The following is a 27,969-nucleotide window of genomic DNA, read 5'->3' on the forward strand; positions in this document are numbered from 1 at the left end:
AGTCCAAAACCCTAGTAAAGTCAGTTATTAATAAAATAAGACTATAATCCTTGTGAAGCTGGAACGACGGAATATTGGGTGTTTTATATGCTTGATTGACGCCTCAATTAGTCATCTAATCGGAAGTATCAAACATTTCTGTTCCAATTGCCAAGCACTGACTGTATCCTCTGGGTGTAAGAGCTGAAAAGGATTGACAGCCACTCAGTAGAGAAACCCCATTTCAGACCCTCGAATCTTAAAATGTAATGAATTAATTCTAGTAAATTCAACATAATTAGGTTTTTGGAGCATTTGTCAACAAATCAAGCAATGTGAAGATATCACCTTAGGCTCTGGTTGACATTTTTCATTATTACTTTTGATATTTCACGGTCAAAACAATTAAACATTTAATCAACAGCCTTAGGCCCCCATCTAACATAAACATTATCATTTGGATAAGTAGAATAATAGATAATAATAATAATTATTAGTTGCAGCTCCACTGTGAAATAAAGCTAATGATTTTCTGTCTTATGTTTTTTTTTCTGTATACTTTACATGAAAAAAATGACCAGCAAATAAACTCAAATGTGAACTTGAAAATACTTTTAACTCATGCAAATGAAACTACATCAAGACTGAAACAGCAGTTATTGCGAGGAAACTGGATAAACAAACCCATCAGATGACATAAATATAGTAAGATGTATGAAATACTAAAGCAAATTCAGAATAAAACAATGTCATACTTGGTAAAATACCTCCTCGCCATGCAGCTGTCCTGTGTGATGGGTGTGTCAGCAGGTTCACTGCTACAAACAGGGTGGGAGTGGACGGTGCCTTCACGTGTTCCTCGTAAACCGCGCAAATATAGTGTTGCATGTCATTATGTGGTTGATATATCGTTGTGTAAACCACCAAACAGACATGAACAGATCTGAAAAACATATAATAGCTCACATCATACAAAGTAAAAGACATGCACATAATAGTAGCTGTTTAATAGTAATAAAATGGTTTAATCCGCTGTAAATTTGGACATCCTCAAACTTTTCCTTCAGTTTTGTAACGCAAGATACGGTTATATTACATTAACTCGTGTTGTGATGATGTTCTAGCAGCGTTAAAGTGCTTTTGTAGGTTCCTGTCGCACTTTGTTTGGTCGACCGGTGTTGAAGTTGCGCTGTTTTCGATGCTCCTGAAAGCCGCATCGGTGGTGTGGTCCAGCGGGCAGCCGTTGGTTCCAGGTCAGGACAACGGCACGTCGTCACCTCGCGCTCTCACGCACATCATTCACGCTGACATCAAACTTTTTTTTGATGAAAGTGCTGTTCGGCTCGCTAAAAAAAACGGTCCAGTTAATGTGTAATTATGTCGAAGGACTCGTGGGCAGTCGCCGTGGATGTCCAAGAAGCGAGTTCATCTTTACAGGTGGGTTTTTTTTTCTTTTTAAAAGGTGGACCAACTGGCCCCGAAAGTTACATCAAACTATCTTACTCATCGTTCGTTAGCAGGTTAGCTGACGATGCTACCTAGCTGCCGTGCTGTCACTGCCTCCAATATGGCTTTGCTAACTTCACACACGCAGTTCATTTCAGCTGATGATTTGATGAACTTTGCTTCTCTCTGACTAGTTTGACTGCAAAAAAGTTCGAGGTCTGCGCAGCCAACTGTCAGATGTTAATGGTAAGTTAATTTCATGTATTTTTTTTTCTTTTAATTAACACATCTGCGCTCCAGATTTTGCCGCTCTGCTGTCATGGTGGGGGTTTTTTAACGAGCGTTTGGTTGTTCCCAAATGTAGGCAACCAAGCGCCGGAGACCAGTGAAAATGAAGTCTGGAGAAAAGATGGCGACAAGGTGGACCTCGCAGAGCAGTCCCTGCTGAATAAGATAATCCGCCGCTCTCTGGTGCGGAACAGAAACCAGGTGGAGGTCCTGCAGCGGGACCCCAGCTCTCCTCTGTACTCCGTGAAGACCTTCGAGGAGCTCAGGCTGTGAGTCTGGACAGGGATTTCTCAGACAGATGAGCACATGTCTGTGTTTTAATTTCATCCTCCTCTCATGCGCTTTATTCTTGTTATTTTGACATGATGATCAATAGGAAACCCGAGCTGCTGAAGGGTGTGTACAACATGGGTTTCAACAGACCATCCAGAATCCAGGAGAATGCCTTGCCCATGATGTTGGCACAGCCGTGAGTGCAAGTTTATTTTAGAGAAGAGATGATACAAGTTAATCAAATCAATCAATTAATCTACTGTTTGATAGGTAAATCATTTATCAAAGAAAAACACCCAGTAAGTTGCTAGTTTTGTGTTCAAATGTTAGGATTTATTGGTCTCTTTCTGCTTTTATGTCATTAAAATGTCATGTTTTTTGCATTTCGCAGTATTCATATCAACTTGTCATTATCACCTCAGACAAGGAGTGGGCAATATGGCCCGTAAACCAAGGTTGCAAAAGTTTACACATTCATTACTCAAGTAGAAGTACAGATTCTTGCATGTAAAAGTGGAAGTACTAAATTAACTTCTTTACTCCAGTAACAGTAATAAAGTGCAGGCTCTGAAATGTACTCAAAGGGGAAAAAATGATCCCTCTGAAATACATTTCTGTTCAAAGCTAACTGGACTGGAATCATATTAATATAAATCAGAGACTATTAAACCTCACGGTAGGATCAGTAGAATTTGTCCGAGCTGGTCATAAACGCACCACAATATATAGCTGATTATTGAGACTCATTCCCAAGACTTCAGATACCATAATTTGTGTTGGGTTCCAAGCTGAGCAAGAAATTGAGAAAATTAAAAAAGATCCAGACAGAGGGCTGCAGGATCTCTTCTGATACGAGACACTAACGTGCCTTTTCTCCCCGTTCGCGCCTCCTTCTCCATCTGTTTCCATCTTTTCGTCTTGCTATGTCTGCCATGCTTAATATGCAATGATGGGTTGAAATCTGTCTTGTGATTTTTGGAAGGTGGCATGAAATGATGCAAAATAAAAATGATCAAATGAATAAAAATTTAAGTAACAAGCCCAATTTTTTGAGTAGGAAATACGGATACGCATGTACAGATATTTTTGTTAAAATGTAGGGAGTAAAGTAAAATGTTGTTGGGAAAACCTTTTTTATGTTCCACATCTGACCTACAATTAATTGTATGGCAATATATGGCTTTCCTCTGGGATGTTTTGCTCCCCACAATACTCAGTTGGGTGCTTGGTATAATCACGAACAGAAATAACACGCATCCTTAACTTGGACTGAGAAATTACTTGGCAACAATTTTGATCAAGAAGCAAATGTTTCAAGTCTTTATCATGGAAAAATGCCAAATATTTTCATGTTCCAGCCTCTCAAATGTTAGGATTTACTGCTCTGCTCTCTGCAAATGTCAGCGTTTTGGACGATTGGTTTTAAATAATAATTCGGAAAGTGTTTTCTACTAAAAAACTGAAGTTACCCACAGCGCTGCTTCTCTCCTGGGTGCAGCTGGTTCAGGGTAAAACACAGTGGACCGAAGACATCAATATTCAATTGCACAGCAGGATACAATTGACAATATAAACAACAAGGAGCAAACTACGCATTTCCCATGCTGCTTCATCAGATTCGCTCTGTGCTTGATTGCCAACAGGTGTTTCTTTCAGTAATCAGCCGCTGATCAGCAGAGAATCAAGCAAGTGCACGTTCCTCAGTACAATTACTACCACAGTTCCACTGTACAGGACTATAAACATACATTTCCATTTTACAAGGTAATGAGACACAAAAAAATACACATCAGACTCCAAAGTTTGGCTGATCCAGTTCTGATCCTACAGAGGACAAGTAGATACAGAATTAATTTATTTCCACAGGGTTGTTTTTTCTACGTTTTGTAAACTAAATGATTATTCAGTTAATCAGAAATTCCCCTGAATAGTGCATTATGAAAATAATAATTAGTTGGGCCACTCTTTTGAAGGAATGTTTTTTTTACTCCTGAATTAACAGCATCTAATTTATTTAAGGATTATTCAATTGTAAAATTATAATGTGAAGTATGAAATTAATCATGTAAGCTGTTAAAGTCAGAAAATAATTTCGAAATCTGAATTCATCAGACTTCTTCGAATTGCCTGTTTTGTTCAATCAACATTCTAAAACTCAAAGATAAAACTGACAGAAGCAGTAAATCACTTGAGATGTTGGAACCAGAAAATATGTTGGTATCTTTCTTTGTAAAATGACAGTAATTAGTAGCAGTAAATATAATGATAGTTATTACATTCATGATTTTACTTTTCTGAAGATAGCAATAATAAATGCAAATACAAATTCTAATTTGGAATCAAATAAATGGGCAGAGGACCCAACCAACAGTCCAAGAAAAAAAAAATGCAGTTAATTGAGTAGTTGGAACTCTAACTTTCGCTTGAAAAACTATTTTGTTTTATTTGCTGATTAATCTTCTGCTGAAAAACAATGATTTCAGCTCTAAAATGGACTTTTAACTGTTGTTTTTCGATTTAATGCCAGAAACTCATTGCAGTAGTTTTACTTTGTATTCATGTGTGTGTTTCTCTGGCTCCAGACCTCAGAATCTGATCGCCCAGTCACAGTCTGGCACCGGTAAGACTGCTGCTTTTTCTCTGGCCATGCTCAGCCATGTAAACACAGCCAATAAGTGGACTCAGGTAAGCATGACATGTAACCTGCAGGGCCAGCCGGTATCCACTTGCAGTTGTAGAAGCTGAAATATACTCCCCCATTAAAAACTGTTTGCTTCTCTCAGTGCCTTTGCATCGTGCCAACGTACGAGCTCGCTCTGCAGATCGGTCAAGTCATCGAGCAAATGGGGAAATTTTGTCCTGATGTGAAAATGGCCTACGCCATTCGGGGCAACAGAAGTAAGATTGTAATTATATCTGATGAAATTAATAGCAAATTTGGGGCAACAGGAGTAAGATTGTAATTCCATCTGAGGGAATTAAAGCAAAGTGGTATTTAAAGTAATAACGAAGCAAGTGTTTATTATGTCACTGCATGAATTTCTGCGTTCTGTTCAGTGGAGCGAGGCACCAAGCTGCAGGAGCAGATTGTCATTGGAACACCAGGCACAGTCCTCGACTGGTGCACCAAGTACAGGCACATCGACCCCAAGAAGATTAGCATGTTTGTGCTGGATGAGGCTGATGTGATGATCGCCACACAAGGTCATCGGGACCAGAGCATACGTATCCATAGGTGGGTTTGTTGAATAAATCATTCAAGTCCTGTTTAATAGTTTGCATGTGTTTAATCAGAGTATACCGGTTAACTGGTGAACCAACAGGCACAGAGTGGATCTGAGCTGGTGAGTGGACCCAGAGCAAGTGAAACCGCAGCGTTTTATACAGTAAAAACAAAGAAGACAAGTGGCAGATTCAAGGTGGTATGAAGGGCACACATTTAACATGGTGGTGATGAAACCGGGCGTAGACATCATTCGATTAACAAGTTGGTGTTATGCAAATGTGTGTCTGGTTTAGGAGACAGACAGGAATCACTATTCATATGCGGATGTCAAAATGGCTCTTCCTAGACATCACTCCAAATGTGTGTTTTCTTCCTCAGTTCCTTTCAGAGAAACCTCCCGATGATGATAATGATAAAAGGATTTCTCTTTGTCATGTCAGTCAACAAGAGCTGACATGACATTCTTTCTCTCCTTTTCTCTGCACCAACGCAGAATGCTCACAAAGGACTGTCAGATGCTCCTGTTCTCTGCGACCTTCGAGGACTCGGTGTGGAGGTTTGCAGAGCAGGTGGTCCCCGATCCCAACATCATCAGGCTGAAGCGCGAAGAGGAGACGCTTGACACCATCAAGCAGTTCTATGTGCTCTGTAAGGAGAAGGAGGACAAGTTCACAGCACTCTGTGACCTGTATGGCTGCCTTACCATCGCACAGGCCATGATCTTCTGCCATGTAAGTCACCTATTGATACACACTTTCGTAATTGTGATTAGACATGGCCACTTTTCCTTCACTGTTGGACCTGGTTTAAGACACGGCAACTGTACGTACTGTAAGGCAGGACCTTTCTGTGTGGAGTGCTCCCCATGTTTACTTGGGTTTCTTCCAGGTGCTTCAGTTTCCCCCACAATCAAAAATAAGTATCATAGATTAATTCTCCTGTCAGTGCCCTTGACCATACATGAACCTTTTGAATAGAATGTACCTTTTTCATCCTGTTTGGTCACTAAGCCAAGTCTTTATTGTGGATACTTTCTTCTTTGTTCTGAATCAACTTCTTTGCAGTGATGACATGAAACATTGCTGGGTAATGCTTGATTTTACAACATCATCAGATATTTCTAGAATAATTATGAGTATTTTTTGTTCAACTGGATTAGAATTTGAATAGTATTTTTCTATATTAAAGCTTGACGCGGTGGTCAATTTGTCTTGACTTTTTTTGTGAATTACTGGTGATAAGATGTGTTTTAATGCATTCTAGATAAATCTATATACTATCAGAATACCACATCCTAGAAGTCAAACCAAAAGAACGTTGTCCCGACTGTTATAAAAAATGTTATAACGTTTTTACATTCCAGGAGAATGGCATAAAATGAGCGATTCAGTTTAGGTCATACTTCCTCTTTTAGACTCGCAAGATGGCTTCTTGGCTGACCACAAACCTGATTAAAGAGGGCCACCAGGTGGCTTTGCTGAGTGGGGAAATGACGGTGGAGCAGAGAGCTGCAGTCATCGAACGCTACAGGAATGGCAAGGAGAAAGTGCTCGTAACCACTAATGTGTGCTCCAGAGGTGAGAGATTAAAGCCTAATTTATGGTGGCACGATAGACACTCCTAATCAGTGTTGCTTGTCCGCAAAGAAACAAAAATTTGAATTTTTTTCCTTAAAATAAAAAATGTGACTTAAAGTGGAGAGCACACTCCCATAAAGTTTGAAGGTTTAAGATTAGTCCGATTTAAACAGTGAAACATCTTTTTAGGTGGTGAGTGAAAAAAATAATATCTCAACCCATTTGTGGTTCTGGTGTTTACAGGCATTGATGTGGAACAGGTGTCACTGGTGGTGAACTTTGACCTCCCGATGGACATGGATGGGAATGCCGACAATGAGACATACCTTCACCGGATCGGCCGCACAGGACGTTTTGGCAAAAGAGGATTTGCTGTCAACATGGTCGACAGCAAGCACAGCATGGATATAATCAACCAAATCGAGATGCACTTCAGTATGTTCCTTTTCTATGACGTAATTCAAGTGAAAAAGCAGATATAAAGATCCTAACATGACTTTTATCCGTCTTTCTCTCACAGACAGGAGAATCAAGAAACTCGACATGAGCAATCTTGATGAAATCGAGTTCCTGCAGAGCTGAACGCTTCACGACATGCTCGACCCCGATACGGAATCAGTTAGACGTGTTACCTCAAATGTGACTTGAGTTCTTTCAAGCATTCATTGTTTGCATTTTATTGTTTACAGAAGAGAGATGCATGCTGACGTTAACTATGCAAGGTTATTTCAAGGCAGCGATTTGTGCCAAAGTTTACACTTAGATTTAATTTGACTGGTCACTGAAGTCACCTTAAGCCTTAAAGCAGTCTCGCAGACTATAAAGCAACCACTGACTGTTAAAACAGCATTTAAGATGGGTGGTGATTATTATACATTGTGTGCAGTGTTGTGTGTTATTTAATTTTCTTTGATTATCTGAAGTGAATTGTAGGTTTGGTGGGATATAAGGTCTCATCCATAGACTTTTGCATGGTGTGATCAAGTTTGAGTGCCGATTTAATATCCTTGAGTGACTTGAAGCATTTTAAGGAATAAATGCCTGTTTCAGCCGAGTGGAAGCTGCCAATTAGTTTCCTCATAACTTAATTTGATTGTTCTATCAGACTGTGAATCTGGAGGTGTTACCCAGTGTTTGTGTGGATAAAAAAAATAAATATACTGTTGCATGTCAAACTTGTTACCGTCGAAATGTTTTTTTGCGTGCGACAGCTTTTTGGTCGTCTTTTCAAGTTAAACCGTTTTTATGTTAGGCGAATGTAAAAGAATGCATTAGTTCCTCAGAACGTTTTATTAAACACAATTACAATATATTTCTTGAGTGAACATACAATATGTACAAAAGACGGGGTGCCTTTAAGCTTTTAATCGTCTGCACTTAAGTTTTATTAGATTTCCAGTGTACCGTTCATACTTGGAGCTTTCAATACGAGCACTTGGCTCTCAACCATCCAGCAGTAATTTTCTGGCTGCATTCAGCAGGAGAAAATATAAAAGGAGTACTTAACCAGAGCAGAGTGAAGTGTTTTAAATGGGCCTTTTTCACAGCAGGCATTCAGACTTGGAAAGGAAAAGCACAGGTGTTTCCAATAACAAAGATGATGCCCAGTTTGGTTTTATGATTTACACCTGTGCTTCTCTTCCTGCGACATGTTCACATGTTTTGAAAGCAGTCATAAAAGTACGGCGTGATGAATTCACCTTTTTTATTGACAACCTGTTGATTTACGTCAGTGTGTCGGCATTCTGAAAAAGACTCAATTTGGCATCCAAGAAAAATCAACCAAAAAAATGGCAACAAACGAACTAGAAACAGTTTTTCGTCAGCAGCATCTGATGATGCTTTGACATTAAATGCGTTAATGACTGCAAGCCGACCAGATTTTTCTTCATGCGACAGCAGATCAAAGCTCTTTACTTGCTAATTACCTGCTGTTTCAAATAAAACATTATGTAGTCTGAGCACAAAAACAAAGTGTTACATGAAGCCAGACAGGAAACATTTGAGTGAACCTGTCTGGAGTTTTCTGTGCAATCGTACAACAAAACAAGTTATCGCTTCTAAAATGAATAATTACCCAAAAAGGTTAATACACCTAAAGATCAATAATACAATTATGTGAGACTATTATGATTCTCCAACCAGTTTAATTAGTAATAAACTCTTAAAAATATGATACATCTGCTCCTTATGGAGGCTCTACAGTCCTGAGAGATTCTTTTGATTGTGTGCACAACACACACACAAACTTCAGGGGCTCTGTTATTCCTCCTTTATTGAAAAATCTAATATATACAACATTTTCTACATTCTCAGTGTCTGTGTCCTGGAGATATCAAGTGTCCAAATTTGTCTTGTTTTTGTTGTGTTTAAGACTTTTTAAGCTCTTATGTGCACAAACTTGAACTTTAGGTTTGAAGGGTAATTTCACCCATAAATGGAAATTCAGTTTCGTAGTCCACAAAACATTTCTTTAGTTTCGCATCAAAAAAGCGGTGCAGCGTTCTCCTAAACAACTAAAGTAGATGTAGACTTGTTTTGGAAAAAAAAGGATAATCGGTCTCTGAAAGCCCCCGATCAGTTTGTTTAAATAGATGTTATTAGCATCCTCGACACACATTTGAGCTCGTGCACGCCCTTCAGACGGCGTGTGCGCAAATGCTTTTAGCCTAGCAGCTTTATAAAATGGTGTAAACGACGTCTTTTTCTGTTCCATTTGGCATCTCAGGGTCTCCGGAGACTTAGACAAGCTGTCGAGAAGCATTTTAAGTGTTTTTCTTTAACATTTTAAAGCAAATCCACATCTACTTCAGCTGTGTAGGAGAGTGTTGCAACGCCGTTTTGCTGTGCACGAAACTTCAGCTGACTTTCCATCTGCGCCAAACCTCCAGGTTAACTCACACCTGGAGAACAACTTCTGTAGTCAGGCATCTCCAGAGCACCACACTGATTTGTTATCATGCTGTTTTGTGACACATTTTTACCTCTAACAGAAAAATTTGAATATTGCACTTTTTGATTTATTGTGACGCCCTTATAATCATCCTTCTACACATTGAAGCAAAACATCTGAGTGTAGAATCTAATCAAGACATTTGTAGGTGCAGGGAGATTTTATATCCCATCCTGAAGCCAGACTTCACCTGAAAACAAACATGTGTGCTCACTGGTGCTCCACCACGCTGTCACTGTGAGAGATGCACAGCACCGATCTGTTCACGACGCCACACTGGGCCAAAGTCACATCCATGTCTGTGAAGGTCCTGCGCGGCACATCCATGGTCTCAATGCAAGCGTCTCCGTACCGGGCTCCAAACTTGACCTCTGCGCTGGCCCTCACCGTCAGCAGAGTGTCTGTGGGGTCAAAGTGCTGCTGGAACCTCCCTCCACATGGAGCTCGGATAGCAAGGAGCAAACTCCCAGCGGCACCAGGTCCTTTGGTCATCACTGGTGCTGGACCAGGGGTCTTAGGTCTGCTGTCCCCCTCACAGCTGCTGGGGAGATCTGGCTCCTGGGGCCTGTAGCCCTGCCCCTGCAGGATGGCCCCCTGAGACAGGCTGAGCTGAGACATGTGATGGTCCAGGCTCCTCGCCTCGGACTGCCTCCTCTCTATGGAGGGCAGAACCTTGTACTTGTTCAGGGACTGTGGTGGAGCAGCAGGGGCGTGATGAAGCATCTGCAGGACTTCATCCCGGCTCAGCTGGCCGCTCTGCCACATTATGGGCTGGGACTGGGAGCGCAGGGTTCCTTCCGGCCTGCGGCGGTGCACAGGAGACTCCGGAGACGCGGGTGTCCTCTGGATGCCGTCTGTGTCACCTGCAGAGTTCAGGACGGGTCTGCTTCGACCCTTGGAGGACTTCGGCCTTGTTAAATGCATCGGAGAGGACTCCCGGCTGCTTCTTGGCGTCAGTCCTTCCCAAAAAAAAAAGAGTGAAAAAAGAAGTGATGTGAGTGAAAACTGCTCCTCCTAGAAGCTGTTTCACGACATGGAAGAAGAGATTCGTACAACGGAAGAGAAAAGACACGTTAAAACGTTAAAAAAGCCGTTTGTTCGCATTACTTTTGAGCCGTTGTCCAAGTTTTTCAACCAGCTCCAGCAGGAAGTACCTCTTTAAAGCGTCACCGTGGTTGCCATGGCAGACCAGTTGCCTTGATGACGACATGCGGCTGGAGGGCGGGGCGACCCCTGGTGGGTGGAGTCCGCAACTGCAGCTCGATTCATCACATTTGACTGACTCGTTCTGGGATGTTCTGGCCTCCTGTCACAGCTCCAGAAACACATTTAAAGGGCACTGTTTCATTTAGGAGAGGACATTTAAACACAGAATTGTTATATTTTCAACATTAATGAGGTAATGAGACAAACTCTGATATATTTACTTTTCCCATGACTGAATAAACAAACTAGTCTCAGAGGTAAATAAGGCACTGTTTGAAGGTAGAAAGGTGGCAGGGTCCGCCAGATATAAACAAATTAAACCGTATAAAATTGCGTCGTTCTTGAAGGTCAGTTTGTTCATTCAGTCAGTTTGTTTATTTAGTTTAAGCTTTAAAAAACGATTGTTCTCTTCTGACTCAAATTTCTTCCCCAGAACTAGATAGTGCACGTTTAACACCGTTATATCACCTAGATATTTCACATCTTATGTCTCACGTCTCATATTAAGACATACATTTCTGAGAATTCACTCATAAATCAAAACCAACGTTTGCGGTAGAATATTACACATTTGTTCTGTTTGGGATATTTTACAGACCCCAGGAAGAAATACTCAGCTCTTATACTGAACTAAAAATAGTATTGTCACTGAGTATATACACTCATTTCATTTTTTATAAGCTTTAAGTTAAAAGCATCAAAAGTACTTATTATGCAGAGTAATAAGGGCCTATTGATACATTAATTATTTGCTGCAGCTGTTGGGGAGCTTGATTCTATTACTTATTGCTTTATTGCAAACGGTTTCCCTTGGAGGGCCAAAACTGAGACTTAACAGTGTGTCACAAAATTCTAAATGGTACCAGGATCAGAAGTTCCCTTCATGAACTCAGGTAAAAAGCAATTTGATGAAATGTTTAGATCAATAATCAAGCGTCAACTCTAAGAAAACACAAGTCTACAACCATCAATTTTTTTTTTATTAAGCTACACTGTTTATAAATTCAATTAAATTAATGGCAATATATATATATATATATATGTATAAAAAACATATGTGGTACATACAGTACATTCCTGTAAAACAATACACAAATCACTTTGAGTAAAGAATTACACAGCATACGTCATCATTTATAAACTAAATGATCATATACAGTGGGGGTTAACAACCCCGAGTTCACTTCTAAAGGCTTTTGTTTCATAAGTTACCAAAAACATGGTATTTGATCATTGAACAGCAAAAGATTTTTTATGTTACTGTCAAAATGTAGTGATCCAAATCATTTGATCCCTTCTGCCTCATGATATCAGATCACGTTTGTCTTTTCTTGCTGCATTTCTTTCATACATAAAATTATGATTAGTATCAGTATATTTTCAGTATTCACTCATTTGTAAATGATCACATCAGTCACCCCCCCCCCCAATCCATTTACAATGATGTAAGGCTTAGAAAATGACCAAGTTTCTGACATTTGAGACGACGAAACCATCAAATATTTGGTGTTTTGAAAAAAAACGGCTGTCAGCAGTGAGCAAAGACTTCTGGGCCCCACTGTGCTGTAATAACGTCACTGATTTAAATCAAAAACAAATAAATCTGAAAAACTACAAACCAAAACAGAACTTTAAAGGTCATTCAGATGTGCACTACAAAAAGCTAAGATGATCATGCATCATTATAATCTCATATATATATATGTAACACTGTTAACATAGCTTACATTTAAGTTCAGTGTTTTGATGCTGACACGACACAGTGAATGCACAACACGTAGATATTTACTCATACAGTGTATAAAGTGGCAAATAATAACACTTATTGCTCTCTATGGAAGGTCGAGCATGTTATGCTGGGCGTAAAATTCCTCTGTGATCTGGTACACATCAGAGATTAGTGGCAGTGCCTCCCCCAGCATGGCCACGACCTGCTCCGGGGGGCCTACGTTCATCACTTCAAAGAAAGCTGGACGCCCCGGGAGCACGCAGAAAGCCATGCCCGCTGCCTTACGGACCATCCAGGGGTGGTGCTGGGCAAGAGACTCGTTGTAAGACTCTGAGCACATGACAGAGGTCTTGCCGTCCTCGTTGCTGGTACGGAGGCGCTCCAGAAACAGCTCCAGCCACCTCAGAGCACGGTGGAGCCTCAGCAGAGTACGGCAGCCTGACTCTGGGTGGATGCCTCTCTTGGTCAGGTCCACTAGTTCGTTGTCCAGCTCATATTTGACCATTGACTGGACTGTGACATACTGGGACCCATTCTCACCCTCCATGTGGGTGACCAGGATCTTGATCTTGTTGACAGCATCCTTGGAAATGAAGCCAAAGACACTCCCCAAGCAGTTCAGGAACCTAAAAAAGGTAACAAACAAAACAGTCTGTTAGCACTTAACTTATACTCTGTACACTGTTGAAGCTGGGTGTTTACATGACAACCCTGCTGTAAGTTCACACAGGAGAGGCCACACACAAGGTTTGGGCTTTAAATCACTTACTTTACGAGGCCACGCCACCCGGCCACGTAGTGTTCAAGGTAGACTTCTTTATTCTCCGACAAACACAACTTGAAAGTGTCGAGCACCTCCTTTAAACTGAACTTCTGCTCTTCTGAAGCCACGGGAGCAGCCATGGTTGTTTCTATGAGGTAGCGCTGTCGAGAAAAGGCAACTATGAATGAACAAACGTAGCTAACGGCTAACAGCAAAGTGGAGGAGGTGATAAATAAAAGTACGGAGGTAAAGAATGAAAGACAGGGCGCGTTACCTGTGAGAAAACTTAGACGTGGAAGGAAAATCCAGCATCTCTCTTCGTGTCAAAAGATCGACAGGTCTTTCCTGCTCTAATCCGCCTCTACTGCGCAGACTCGAGCCGGAACATACAGGAAGCTGGTGACTTTGCCTTCAAAACAAAAGCACAGTGTTTGTTGAGGAAAACTGAGTTCAGTGGCTGTCATGGCTCAATCATGACAACAACCACTATTGTGATTAGTTAAACCAGATTTATTTGAAATAATAGACATCAAATTAGACCGAATAATGTTTATTTTATTAGTGCATTTGTAAGGATATTACTGCTGTTTTAAACAAATCTGCTGTAATGGCCACTTGATTTTAAAAATTGGTTTGACAACAACATGAGCGAAATAAGGTGGACTACCTAGTAAGGATTCAATAAAGACCTTGGCCATAGTCCCCAAAATCCTCCTGGTATGAAAATTTAGATATAATGAGTAGGAATGCACTCTTTTGATTTGTCCCCCACCAATTCCAATCAACAGTGAGGTGGTATGCCATGTCGGAATGAAAGTAACTGATGCTGGATTTTCATAATGATATTGAAATAGAATGACAGAAATGAAAAGAAAACCCCTTTTTTTTGTTATCATGCACTGGTACCTACTAAATAAGGTCTTATCATTATCCATTATTAAATAAGACCTTTCCATCCTTGATATTGATTTTGAAAACACTGGAATCCGTCTGTAAAATACATACTCTGTGTGTATAAATGCACAGCTTCACACAGACTCTCCCAGGATCTCTTAACACCCCAAACTTGGAAAAAAAAAAAAAAAAAAAAAAAAAAGACATTAACGCAATAAAATCTTTTATTTTGAAGACAGACCGGAAGTTCTAACGTTTAACAACGGGTGCGTTGACAGTGAAAACCCACCGGTAATTTGCTTGCAATGACCCACATGTACACAAGTTAAACAATAGACATTACTCTGTAAACAAGCTGTTATTCACCGGGAGCAGTCAGACCTTCTCGTCTGACGTCTAGGTTTTCAGCTATCTTCAAAACGGATGTTCCGATGAGAAAACATGCCTGAAATAAAAGTAACACCACTGGGTGAGTAACCAGCGGCTAGCTAGCAGCAGTTATGCTAGTTCCGTCAACAAATATATGCGTCTGTAACTTTGACGTTAACAATTCGCTAAATGTCTGGCTCTATTTTAACAGCAACAGTTTGTGTATTATCTGTTATGGTGGTCTGAAAGTGCTTGTAACTGTCACCCTTTGCTGTTAGTAGCTGTTGTTAGCTGGTGAAGCTAACTTAAGGTACGTTTACCGTCTGGTTTTTTTTTAAGCCTTCTCTCAACTTTTCCCTCTCCAAGGTGCTGGACAGGATGTCGGCCGCAGCTGCATCCTTGTCTCTATTGGAGGCAAAAACATAATGCTGGACTGTGGGATGCACATGGGATTTAACGATGATGTGAGTAAAGGAGGTTATCATTTAACAGGAAAAACAACAAGCTGATGAGATGACATTTAGTAGGGATGCACGATATGGATTCATGTCAGCCGATACGATAACCGATAATTACCTGACTGTCAAGGGCGATACAGATAAAATACCCGATAATAGAGACCAACATTTTTGATGCACACCTGAGTGCAAGAAAAGCTAAGATTGTGTGAGCAAAGATGGTTTACTTGATATTCCATAGCTGTGATAAGATTTTATGGTTAAACTTGAAAACGTTTGCCCTCGTCTTGTGTTTATCTTGTAATGTGACGACATGTGTGGCTCTTGTCTACATTGCGCGGCTCTACACAGATGCAGCATTTGGGCGTTCATTGGCTGCTCACAAAACAACTTTAAAGGTGCATCCCACCACCTACTGTGTGTCGATGCTGCATAAGACAATGTGGTAACAATACAATATTGACATATTGCCAAGACCTATCAATTAGTCAATCTATAGAAAACAGCAGCAACTGTTTTGATCATCATTTAATGTGAGGATTTGCTGCTTTATGTTACAGTAAAATGTAATGTTTTGCCAATTATTGACATTTCAAGGACCTCACACAGATTAATCAATGATGAAGGCAGTCAGTCAGTCTGAGTGTAATCTCTCTTCCATGGTCTTTCAAGGTGCGATAGTTAAGAAATTCGGTTTAAAACATTGAAAATATCAGAATTAATATTACAATTTTGATGTTTTGTCAAATACATCGTGTTGCACAGATGTACACTGAAATTGCCATAATCACCAGTAAGCCCCTGCCAAAGCTTGTTTGCTAGCAGTAAAAACAAGACCAACACTTCCCTGGTGATCCGACCTCCTTGTCTGCACTACTAGCTGCACAGCTAACTGAACTAACAAGCTAACAGCAGCAGCAGCAGTTAGTAGTTTCTCTGGTGTTATGCTGTGTCCCTGTTTGGAGTATGAATTCACCAGCTGGCCAGTTCTTACATATTGCACCTTTAACTACATCACCAGTGGCTTTAGCTAAGTACCGACAACAGTTCTGTTAGAAAATGGGGGGTTATTTTCAATCAAACTATGTTGCACTCAAATCTGTCTTATTAAAAAGTCTTATTGTGTGTTCATGTGTTTTGGTCTATGTGAAGAAGTTCATCTACAGTATAAATTCTGTATTGTCTTTGCAGAGACGTTTCCCAGACTTTTCTTACATAACCCAAAATGGTCGCCTGACAGAGTTTTTGGACTGTGTGATCATCAGGTTTGTTTATTAATATTTACATAGTGTCAGCTCTCCCTCACTGATATATATAGAATAGATAAAACAATCCCATGTTTTTTCTCTTTCAGCCATTTCCACTTAGACCACTGTGGCGCTCTGCCCTTCATGAGTGAGATGGTGGGCTACGATGGCCCCATCTACATGACCCATCCCACCAAGGCTATCTGTCCCATTTTGCTGGAGGACTTCCGGAAGATCACCGTAGACAAAAAGGGAGAAACCAACTTCTTCACCTCGCAGATGATCAAGGACTGCATGAAGAAAGTGGTCCCTTTGAACCTCCACCAAACTGTCCAGGTGCGACGCTGAAATCAATTTTTGATGTGCCCAGATATGAATCATTTCTGCACCAGCTGCTCGTCCCTTTTGATGGCAAATCAAGCTGTTTCTGTTGTGCTGCCTGCAGGTGGATGATGAGCTGGAGATCAAGGCGTACTATGCAGGCCATGTCCTGGGAGCTGCCATGGTGCACATCAAAGTGGGATCAGAGTCTGTGGTCTACACTGTGAGTATAACAAGTCTGCACTGTATCAGACTCAGAGTTTGAATTTAATAGCCAAGATCTCAGAATAATATATTTTTCATTTATAGGGAGACTATAACATGACACCTGACAGACATTTAGGGTAAGTGGCTTTTACTGTATTTATTCATGCAGGGTTCGTACGGGTGCTTGAAATCCTTGAAAGTGCTTGAATTTCAATGTTGTGTTTTCAAGGTCTGAAAAGTGCTTGGATTTTAGTTTAAGTGCTTGAGAGTGCTTGACATTATAGCTCTGTGTCTTTCACAAAATTGGGATCAGACTGGATAATTAATTTCTGAAGTTTTTGCTATTATAGAATATAATTTTAGATGTTTACAGCATAATACAATGTACATAATTGTGATAAAAAGTGAAGAAAAAAATCATAAGTATATATATTCCTTTAGATACGTATTTTACCGCAATTTACAGCAATAAGGTGCTGGAAAATCTTAAAAATGACCCTTAAAAGTGCTTGAAAAGTGCTTGAATTTGACCTTGAAAAATGTGTACGAACCCTGTTCATGTCATGTTGACCTTTATGCACATGCACAACACTGTCTTCATCCTTATCCTTGTGTTGGATATTTGCAGTGCTGCATGGATCGATAAGTGCCGCCCAGACATGCTCATCTCAGAATCTACATATGCCACCACCATCCGTGACTCGAAGAGATGCAGAGAGAGGGACTTTCTGAAGAAAGTGCATGAAAGTATAGAAAGAGGAGGAAAGGTAAGATTTAGAGTTAGTCGAATGTGTTTTGTGATGGAAGTTTTGTCTTCTCTCGTTTTTTAATTTAGTGCCATAGAGAGGAAATTTAATGTATCTTTTTTTTTAAGATGTTTGATTTCCTTTCATTTTTTCAGGTTCTGATCCCAGTTTTCGCCCTCGGAAGAGCACAAGAACTCTGCATCCTGTTGGAAACATTTTGGTATAGTTGTTATTCAGTTTTTAAAACAAACCCACAGAGGAAAATTCCTATAAGCCTTTTATGTTTTCAGTATGGGTTTGTGAATGTAAATGAGGCCTTGTCCATATGTGTACAGATGTTTTTCTAAACAGATATTGGTTGTTTACTCATCTTTTACTTCTTTACTTTCTCTGTATACGTGAGTATAAAGAAGGTTTTCCTCACTTGAATCGTAGGTTTAAGGACAGAATGTTGCTGGCTGTACAAATTGTAAAACCCACTGAGGCGATGTGATTGGGACTTTGGGTTAATAGAAAAGATTGATTTGATTTGATTTGATTTGATTTGATTTGTTGGGCCTCTAGGTGGCGATAAAGTCTATGTTGACAATACGTCAATATCAGCAATGAACAATTTAAGATATTATCCAAAGTGAAGATGTAAACTTATATTAAGACCTAGCATAACTTGGAAGAAACTTACATTGGTGCTTATAAGACAAGAAAAACTTTTGATGTTGCATCAGCTCATTAGAATCAAGAACAATGAGGATGTGCAAACACGAGTTGATGACTTTCATCATTTCCTAAATGCTCCATTCTACATGTCCTCATGATACACTGAAGAAAATCTCTTTTCTAGTGAGCTTGAACGCCTTTTGTGTGAGAACAAGAGGCCAAAACACAGATAATCTGTATTCATGGGAACAAGGTCAGGTCTCTGTAAAAGAATAAGAGGGCCAAGACAGTGATGCATGGAGATAATCATCAGTCCTGAACTAAGTGATGTTAAATAAAGGCCATTTTTCTCTGGTTCATAACTTTTTGCATTTCAGTGAAATATAATAATGTGTCATAATAATAATTATGATAATGTGGTGTAATTGCATGTTATTATTATACAAAAAGGCCACCATTAGCTCCTTAAAATAGCTGTATTTTTGTTTTGAAAGAATAATGGTGGCATATGAACTTTGTCATATTAAGTGGCGCCTCATTGGGCAGACACGCTAATTACCTCTTCTCCACACCCAGGGAGAGAATGAACCTAAAGGCGCCAATCTACTTCTCCACGGGACTGACGGAGAAAGCAAACCATTATTACAAGCTTTTCATAACATGGACCAACCAGAAGATTCGAAAAACCTTTGTACAGAGAAACATGTTTGAATTTAAGCACATCAAGCCCTTTGATCGCTCCTACGCTGACAACCCCGGTCCTATGGTAAGTTAAGTTTTTCCTCCCAAGTGTTAAAAAAGTGTGAGGACGAAAATGTAAGTGATCTACAACAATGTACTGTTTTTTTTCAGGTGGTGTTTGCCACACCAGGTATGCTGCACGCTGGTCAGTCTTTGCAGATCTTCAAGAAGTGGGCTGGTAACGAGAAGAACATGGTGAGCGTGGAAGATGTAAGGAAACGGAGGATGTTCTTTTTTAAAGTGAGCATACTTAAACAGCTAGCTCTGCTTTTTCTAGGTGATCATGCCTGGGTATTGTGTACAAGGAACAATCGGTCACAAGATCCTAAACGGGCAGAGGAAACTGGAGATGGAAGGGAGAGCAACGGTAAGACCGTCTTTAATGTCACCTTCACCGTCACCTTAAGTTCAATAACTGATATACTGTACAGATGGGACTATTTATTTTCTAGGCAATGTTAAGTAATTCATGTGTCTCTCTAAAACTGTGATAAAGAAATAAGTTAAAACATGTTGATTAGTAAGGTTTAGACAGGTCCATGCTAGCTTCCCAAAGGCTAATTCTTGCTAAGCTAAGCAAGCTATCTCCTGGCTCTAGCTTCATATTTAATAAACAGATTTTACAGTGGTATTCATCATCACATCTGACTCTTAGCAACAAACAGGGTTCGTACACATTTTTCAAGGTCAAATTCAAGCACTTTTCAAGCACTTTTAAGGGTCATTTTTAAGATTTTCCAGCACCTTACTGCTGGGGTAAAATACGTATCTAAAGGAATATATATACTTGTGATTTTTTTCTTCACTTTTTATCACAATTATGTACATTGTATTATGCTGTAAACATCTAAAATTATATTCCATAATAGCAAAAACTTCAGAAATTAATTATCCAGTCTGATCCCAATTTTGTAAAAGACACAGAGTTATAATGTCAAGCACTTTCAAGCACTTAAATTAAAATCCAAGCACTTTTCAGTCCTTGAAAACACAACATTGACATTCAAGCACTTTCAAGGATCTCAAGCACCCGTACGAACCCTGAACAAAGCCAATACTATTATTTCTGTAATTATAAAATTTTGTCTTTACAAACTAACCCCCCCAAAAACCTTTAATTATGATCCATGTGAAAAACAACCCCGGTCTAATGATCGACTCGTATTTCTGTGATTCTTACAGTTGGATGTGAAGCTACAGGTGGAGTACATGTCCTTCAGTGCTCATGCAGATGCGAAGGGCATCATGCAGCTCATTCGCATGGCAGAGCCTCGAAACATGCTGCTGGTACACGGAGAGGCTGCCAAAATGGAGTTCCTCAAGGGCAAGATCGAACAGGAGTTCAGTAAGTACATCAACAGTGCAGACAGAGGGTGTATGCAAGATGTATATCCAACAGAAAAAATTAGCATATGTTATCGGTTTCTCTATGAGTATCGACCATGAGAGTCGGGTAATTATCAGTTATCATATACAGGGTTCGTACGGGTGCTTGAAATCCTTGAAAGTGCTTGAATTTCAATGTTGTGTTTTCAAGGTCTGAAAAGTGCTTGGATTTTGGTTTAAGTGCTTGAAAGTGCTTGACATTATAACTCTGTGTCTTTCACAAAATTGGGATCAGACTGGATAATTAATTTCTGAAGTTTTTGCTATTATAAAATATAATTTTAGATGTTTACAGCATAATACAATGTACATAACTGTGATAAAAAAAAATCACAAGTATATATATTCCCTTAGATACGTATTTCACCCCAGCAATAAGGTGCTGGAAAATCTTAAAAATGACCCTTAAAAGTGCTTGAAAAGTGCTTGAATTTGACCTTGAAAAAAGTGTACGAACCCTGCATATAGGCTGAAAATAATCCATATTGTGCATCCCTAAATGTTAGACTTATTAAGAGTAAGAGTTCTGTGTATGTATGTTAACAGCAGGAGGAGAAGGTGTTGGCAGTCTAGTGAACGTTTCTGTTTTTTAACGGCAGGCATCGACTGCTACATGCCAGCCAACGGAGAGACCACGACGGTAACAACCAACCCCAGTGTGCCGGTGGACATCTCACTCAACCTGCTCAAGAGGGAGATGGCGCTCGGAGGTACGTTTTTGCTGACGGTTTTGAAACTTTAGGAATTTGCTGTTTGGTTCACACCCTAAGGCGTATTGGAGTGGCCCAAAATGTCTTGGTGGTTGAGGTACAGGGTGCCTACACACTTTCGCTTCCAGTACAGTGTTGGTGACATTTTCACATCTGTGCTTTGATTGAAGTTGGTTCTGTACCTTGCTTTAGGAATCTTCCCCCGTGCCACCTAAATGTCACGACCCGAATTAGTTGTCACAATGACAAATGTCATGCATTGTACTTTATATATATATATATATATATATATATGTCATGTCAATAACATAATGACCCCGACGAGCGCAGCTCCTTATCGACTCGTAAAAAGCTGGAGGACGGGGGATGTTTTTTTTACTTACTGTTCCTAGTGTCAAAGACGAAAGGTTGGGCTTGATTTGCATTTGGGGGGGAATTTTTGGTGGCATTTTTACCAAGTAACCAAGTTGGCGTGTCTGAGCAATGATGACGAGTTAACCAACAGTTTATTTTAAATGTAATGTCTGTTGATTGATGTTCGTTGAATCCAGCAAAATGTTTTTACTTCTGGAATGTTTTACATTTCTATAGTATCATAAAAATTGCTGCTGCCACCTCCAGACAGAGATGTGGACGTGAGTCACTGTTTGGATGACTTGACTTGACATAGAATGAATGACTTCGGCCTCAACTAGTTAAAGATTAATGACTTGCCTTGAGACCTGATGAGTCAAATAAATTGTCTGTGTACGTTTCAGAAGACAAAATAAATAAAGTAACAATGTTTTAGAGGTATTTTTGTTAGATTACATTTATTTAACTGAAAATCATTAATTGTAGTAGAAATTCAATTGATTGTCATTCTTATACTGCCAATAATATCATTATTAGACAGGTTTTTATACTTGATCTGCTTTGGCTTTGACTTTACATTAACTAGGGACTCAACCTGACTTGACACACTTGACTTGACTTGCATAGAACGTTTGGTTGCCAGATCGTAAGGTCAAGTTTCCCCCATGTCGCAAATTTTCCCACGTGCACTTTGCAGAAAACACACAAATCTGGCAACCCTATCTGGACCATAACGCTTTGTGGAGTTAAAATAAGATTGTTTGTTTGGTATCTTCACCCGTGTTTTAAAATCATTGCGTGTTTATTCATATACCTTGTTGTGTTGAAGGTCCTCTTCCTGATCCTAAAAAGCCTCGCGCCATGCATGGAACTCTGATCATGAAAGAAAATGTAAGTTAACTGTTATCACACAAAAGAAGGATTTGCTCAGTTATCAACAGATGGACACTTGATGATTTGCCTCCTTCTTCTCTTTTTTCCTGAGCGCAGAGTCTGAAGCTGGTGTCGTCGGAGCAGGCCCTGAAGGAGCTGGGCCTCAACGAACACCAGTTGCGCTTCACCTGCCGCGTGCAGCTCCAGGACCCGCACAGCGACAACGACACACTTCACAGAATCTACACACACCTCAAGAGGTGAGACGAGGGTTACTGGATGTCCTTTATCTACTTGGGTATCTGCATTGTTTAACAATTCAACTGCGTCATCCACCTACTCATCCTCTTCCTTTAAAACCACATCACTGTTTTGTTTGTATATTTGTAACGTACTAAACAGTATACTGTTTGTGTCATTTCTGTGTGAAAATTAAGATTACATTTTTTCCTCCCTAATCACCGGATGAACCTCATGAATCACATTGCTTTAACACTTCTGTGCACCGAGACTAATTTCCTCCGCATTTTCTGACATCCGAGAAAACACAATTTGTAACCGCTCGCTTTTGCATTTCTTTGATTCAGCGTTTTAAAAGGTTACACCATCCAACACCTCCCCGATGGCACAGTCATGGTGGAATCTATCGTCATCAAAGTCTCCTCCTCTGCTGAAGACGCCAACACCAAGGTCTTACTGCTCTCCTGGAGTTATCAGGTAAAAAAAACAAAACATTTTTCATTGTCTCTGCTTCACTGATTCAATCGTAACGGGCGTCTAAAAGGTTTCAAATGCCCCGCACATTCCACCTTTTATGAGTTCAAATTAGATCTTTTATTGTCGCACAGGAGGGAATTCTTTTTTATCAGCAAGACACAAACACAATAAGAACACTTTAAGATAACTGAACAGTCACACAGTCTTCTGTGGAGGCCGGAGAGTGGGCCATAAGGATGACAGTTTTACAGTTTATGAAAGTGTGTACAGGTCTCTCCGGGTCTGGCAACCTCCTACTTTGGATATATTTCTTAGGTGATACAAGACAAAATTTAAAGCAGTTTATTTGTTTGTAGCAACTAAGGTCGACATTCAAAGGTACACTAAGGTTCCTCACTTTTGTTGTGAAGAAGCATTCAATAATTAACAATAAACCTCCTCCAAGAGAAGCTTACCAACTGTTCAGAAAGGTGAATGGGTTGAAAAAAAGTCCAGAAGACGTGTTTTTTTTTTTAGGTGACTCTATAAAACATACTGCTGACAAAGAGAGTCAGCAGTGTGTGTGTTCATGAAAGTCGAAACTTAAAGCAACACTATGTAACATAGGAAAACTTTCGAACTTTAAGATAAGCATCATTTCGCTTTCTCCTCTACTCACCTGCCGATGTTGATTAAGCATGTTAAGGGGCCTGAGATCAGTCATGTTCTATAGTTTTTTAATCATCCACATTATTTCAATAAACATTGAGTTTTTGTGTTTTGTCTCCCAAGCGTAGAATATATAAAATGCAAACTAAAGTGAGCCTTAAATTGACCCCTGTTGAACTCCATATGTTGTTGTGACTGTTTTGGAGTAAAACTCCTGTCGTGCAGATATGACTCAAACCGATATAGCACTTTGTCAGACAGTCCCGCTCAGCCCTTCGTCTGTAAAATGTGTTAAATGCAGCACTGAGGTGTAGAAGCATGAGAACGGACCCCCTGTCAGTTTTTATATTTGTGCTTTTGCAGACGACTGTCAACTCTGACAAGAGCGGCTTTGGTGCTGTTGGTGAGGTCTGAGCCCCAAAAAAATTGTTAAAGAGGCCACAAGCATATAAATAATTGCAGATATGTTCATAGAAGACCGCTAAGATACTTACAGCTCTCCACAGTTTCCACAAGCCATTTTTGTTTTCATTTATCGAAACTGCAAGATTGATTGACAATTCAATTCAATTCAATCCCACAATGAGTGCAGGAACAATAAAGGTGTATAGATGTACGATGATAAAGTGTTGGATAAGAAGCTGTTTTATGTATTATTTACTTGCGGAAGTCCTGCCCACGCTGTCCCAGATCCTTCTCACCACAGCACGCAAGCACATCGGTATCTCACCCAGGCAACGATGCGTTCGGTCCTGTTTGTGGGTATCTGTCCGCAGCTTATCTTGCATACTACTAGGACTAAACCTGCACATGTATGACTGTATCCTCGAGGACCTCTCGTGGCTTTTTATATAGGCTGCTCCGTTTGATAACCTGTCGACTGCCACCTCCTCTTAACTAGCTGGTCGGGATCGCAAGTGATTAACAATTGCTTCAGTTTGGAATCTTGTTCCTGCTGGAGTTAACGCACGTGGCCATCAAGTTTTTGGGGGATTCCTTATTGGTATTTTCATTTTGATATTGACATACTACATCTCTGGTGGTTTGTGGCCTGCACATTAACTCCCCCTTCATTCCACCACCCTCATGCATACACAGCCCAGACATACCCTGCACTCTACTGAGTGCCACAGAGTCCTGGGGCAATGTCTGCTCAGCCATACGAAGTGAAAACATCTTGCGTGGGTGGACAGTGTGATAACAGGGGCTTTGAAAGGGAGAGTAAGGGTGAAAGTAGAGGGTGGGGAAACCTGACTGTTGAATTTGGTCACTGCGTAATGGAAAGAGAGTGGTTAACGTGGCTGCATGTGCTCTGTGTACAAGGGGCGAGGCAATAAAAGATAGAACGTGTAATCATTTATTGTCACATCTTTTCTATCTGAATTTCTTAAAAAAAAACCTGTTTGTGTTTATATATTTAATGGTTGTTGAGGGGAGATCACTAAAACACCGATTCTGCGAGATGATTGTCAAGGAATCAAAGGTTTATTTGTAATATACAAGTCATATTCACAGTGAAACACAATGGAAAGTACTGTACGGATTATCGAACAAAATTACAGAAAAAACAAGTATATGTAAAATACAAACATTTATGTCACAAGTGTAAATTGAATTTTTTGTAGCAACATTCACAATTTTTTTTGTATTTTATGCCACTGAACATTTCAACGGATGTGAAATGTTACTAAGACAAAACATGCAGTCAGAACAAGTCTCCTTTGGCTTTAGGAAACTTTTAAAATCAACAACTTCTTTAATCAAGAATATCCTCTGATGATGACATGCTAACAAAAAATATCTGTGGTTACCAGCCTGAGATCGGGGGGGGTCACAGGTTGATGAAAATGAGTAATAACGATAAAAAAAAAACACTGATGATTCAAATTAAAACCCACCACAATGTTATTTTCACTTTTGTGACTTTTCAAAAATATCTGAATTATCAGATCATTTTGCTTCTTCAGTGGAGTCGAAAATTGTTCGAGTGAATCAATCACTCTCTCACAAATGCAAAAGCAACGGGGCCGAAAGTAGCAGCTGCCTCATTTTCTTGACAATTGGGGAACTGAGACATAATATCCAGTAACTACTAGATATTGCCCATAGTCCTCTCCAATTCCTCTTTGTTCTGATGCCCCTTTCGTATTTATATTAACATGTGCTCAAGTGAAAATATGATGCTGTGTAGTTTCCATCAGTGACTCTTTTTTAATGTTTTGTTTTGGTTTTCTTTGTCAGGACGAGGACCTGGGGAGCTTCCTTTCAACTCTGCTGAAAAAGGGGCTTCCGTCTGGACTTTGCTGAAACGTCTTTTGTCCCAAAACTATGAACATTTGAAGAAAAAACTCACACAAAAAAAGGACTCAAATTCTGATTTCTCCCTTTTATTTTCATGTACAAAGCCCATTTGAATAAACACATTTGTAGAAAAGTCACATTTTTGCAGTACTGGCTTACCAAAAACAGAGAAGCATACACAGAGCTGTATTTACAGCGGTTCACTCATGTCACTGTGATGGTATAAATCCCCCTGGTCCTCCTGATCCTTCCCCACAGCCACGTCATCCTCAAGCTCTTCCAGTTAAAGTGGCTGGTGGTGATGTAGTACAGCACCGGGTCCAGGCATGTGTTGAGGACGACGAGCGCCATGGTGACCCGCCTGGCGTGGTAGATGGCGTTGGCAGCGGAGCAGCTCTGGATGATGTCCATGCGGCAAAGGAGGTGCAGCAGATAGACGACATGGTTGGGCAGGAAGCAGAGCAGCGTTATCGCCAGGATGGTGCAGATCACCTTCACAGCTTTTCCGGCCGTTTTTGTCTTTATCCTTGAAATTCGCCGTGCAGCCAGAGGGTAACACACCAGGATGATCAGGGAGGGCAGCAGGGAGCCGAAGCTCAGGCAGATGAAGCTGTAAGCCGCCAAGCGCGAGCTCCACTCATTCTTGGCGAAGTTCTCAAAGCATCTTTGGCTTCCTGGTTTGTCTTTGTTGGTCTCCAGAGGTCCCATGAGGATGAAGACCAGTATAGCCACTCCAACTGCGACCCAGAGCAGCGCACATACGATGAAGGAGCACCAGGGGCTGCGCATCCTCAGATAGGTGTGCGGGTGTATGGTGGCCATGTAGCGGTCCACGCAGATACAAGTCATGAAACAGATGCTCATGTAGATGTTGGAGAAGAAGAGGATCCCAGTGACGCGGCAGGCGACGTCCCCGAATATCCAGTTGTTTCTGTGGAGGTGGTAGTGGATCTTAAAGGGTAAAGTGCAGAGGATGACGATGTCTGCCAGAGCCAGGTTGCTGATGTAGACACTGAAGGCCGTGCGCGTGGTGGCCCTGAAGGTGAAGGCGAAGAGGGCGGCCAGGTTTAATGGTAGACCCACAACCAGAGCAAGGATGTAGACCGCCGGGAAAAGGTAGAACTGGTACTCTTCTGAGGGGATGGTGCAGTTCATCGCAGTCATCATTGCAGACTTGAAGTGTTGTCAGTGTAGTTGAGTGAAAGTCCTGCGGCGTAGGTAGATTCTCACAAGCGCTGCTGCATGGCAGGCTTCAGGTTCCTCTGTAGCTGCAGCAACACAAACATGTTTCCACTCAGAGTTTTTCCACCTCCAGATTCACACTACGCTGGAAACTTACGCTGTGCTAGCTTTTAAAAACAGTTTTTATTCCGCTTTAAACACATTGTTTTTGTTCTCGGAGCTGACTACATTATTCTGAAAGAGGGTGAAGTGAAACACAAAAGGCGGAAAAACACCAAACCACTAAACTGGAACAGTAACAGACAAAGTTACACTTCAAGGAGCTTTCGTGAGGAATTAAACATTTCTGTTTATTTACTATATTTCCTGTTTACTTGAGCTGAACGACTTTAAATCAGTTGTACAATATTGAGGAGTTCTCACCACATTTTCGGGAATAACAACCTTTTAAACACGTTATATTTACATTTGTCAAATCTTCACATTAATAAATCCATTTTGTAGTGAAGTAAAGTAAAGACACACTCACCAAGTTGACTAGAGACTCTTCTGTCTGATCTCCAAATGCAGAGAACTACACAGCATGCTGAGAGCGCTTCAGATAAAAGCTGTTGTGGCTCCTCGTGGTGCAGCTCCTCTCAGAATACAGTGAGAGTGTGTATATTCACAGCTCTTTGTTCAAACCTCCTAATTTCCTGTTTCAGTGCACTGTAGGTGT

At 40.4% G+C, this 27,969-nt stretch overlaps 5 protein-coding genes across 5 annotated transcripts; 2 read left to right on the plus strand and 3 right to left on the minus strand.

The window, feature by feature from the left end:
* The first annotated feature begins 1,213 nt into the window (after positions 1-1,213).
* ddx19a (DEAD-box helicase 19a) lies at positions 1,214-7,964 on the plus strand. The gene is made up of 11 exons (XM_030421671.1): positions 1,214-1,416; positions 1,620-1,671; positions 1,790-1,982; positions 2,090-2,182; positions 4,569-4,671; positions 4,770-4,884; positions 5,044-5,221; positions 5,706-5,943; positions 6,627-6,789; positions 7,033-7,224; positions 7,310-7,964. The coding sequence occupies exons 1-11, from the start codon at positions 1,357-1,359 to the stop codon at positions 7,369-7,371; spliced, it is 1,449 nt and encodes a 482-aa protein (XP_030277531.1). The 5' UTR covers positions 1,214-1,356; the 3' UTR covers positions 7,372-7,964.
* Positions 7,965-8,916: 952 nt separating this feature from the next.
* On the minus strand, positions 8,917-10,920 carry ubxn10 (UBX domain protein 10). Its single transcript, XM_030421673.1, has 2 exons — positions 10,850-10,920; positions 8,917-10,701 (listed from the first exon to the last, which is right to left on the minus strand). The coding sequence occupies exon 2, from the start codon at positions 10,664-10,666 to the stop codon at positions 9,953-9,955; it is 714 nt and encodes a 237-aa protein (XP_030277533.1). The 5' UTR covers positions 10,667-10,701; positions 10,850-10,920; the 3' UTR covers positions 8,917-9,952.
* Positions 10,921-12,305: 1,385 nt separating this feature from the next.
* cptp (ceramide-1-phosphate transfer protein) lies at positions 12,306-13,848 on the minus strand. The gene is made up of 3 exons (XM_030421797.1): positions 13,715-13,848; positions 13,447-13,601; positions 12,306-13,303 (listed from the first exon to the last, which is right to left on the minus strand). Exons 2-3 carry the CDS (start codon positions 13,578-13,580, stop codon positions 12,781-12,783), a joined length of 657 nt encoding a protein of 218 aa, XP_030277657.1. The 5' UTR covers positions 13,581-13,601; positions 13,715-13,848; the 3' UTR covers positions 12,306-12,780.
* A 734-nt stretch (positions 13,849-14,582) lies between these two features.
* On the plus strand, positions 14,583-26,206 carry ints11 (integrator complex subunit 11). The gene is made up of 17 exons (XM_030423841.1): positions 14,583-14,803; positions 15,070-15,167; positions 16,353-16,426; positions 16,516-16,744; positions 16,854-16,952; positions 17,039-17,073; positions 17,565-17,703; positions 17,838-17,902; positions 18,916-19,105; positions 19,192-19,275; positions 19,358-19,447; positions 20,263-20,425; positions 21,066-21,176; positions 22,360-22,421; positions 22,521-22,663; positions 22,991-23,120; positions 26,010-26,206. Exons 1-17 carry the CDS (start codon positions 14,776-14,778, stop codon positions 26,073-26,075), a joined length of 1,806 nt encoding a protein of 601 aa, XP_030279701.1. The 5' UTR covers positions 14,583-14,775; the 3' UTR covers positions 26,076-26,206.
* On the minus strand, positions 25,232-27,967 carry LOC115585459 (lysophosphatidic acid receptor 6). Its single transcript, XM_030423842.1, has 2 exons — positions 27,781-27,967; positions 25,232-27,337 (listed from the first exon to the last, which is right to left on the minus strand). Exon 2 carries the CDS (start codon positions 27,234-27,236, stop codon positions 26,274-26,276), a length of 963 nt encoding a protein of 320 aa, XP_030279702.1. The 5' UTR covers positions 27,237-27,337; positions 27,781-27,967; the 3' UTR covers positions 25,232-26,273.
* Between the last annotated feature and the right edge of the window lie 2 nt (positions 27,968-27,969).

This window comes from Sparus aurata, chromosome 7 (genome assembly GCF_900880675.1).
Source record: "Sparus aurata chromosome 7, fSpaAur1.1, whole genome shotgun sequence".
In the NCBI taxonomy this organism is placed as follows: domain Eukaryota; kingdom Metazoa; phylum Chordata; class Actinopteri; order Spariformes; family Sparidae; genus Sparus; species Sparus aurata.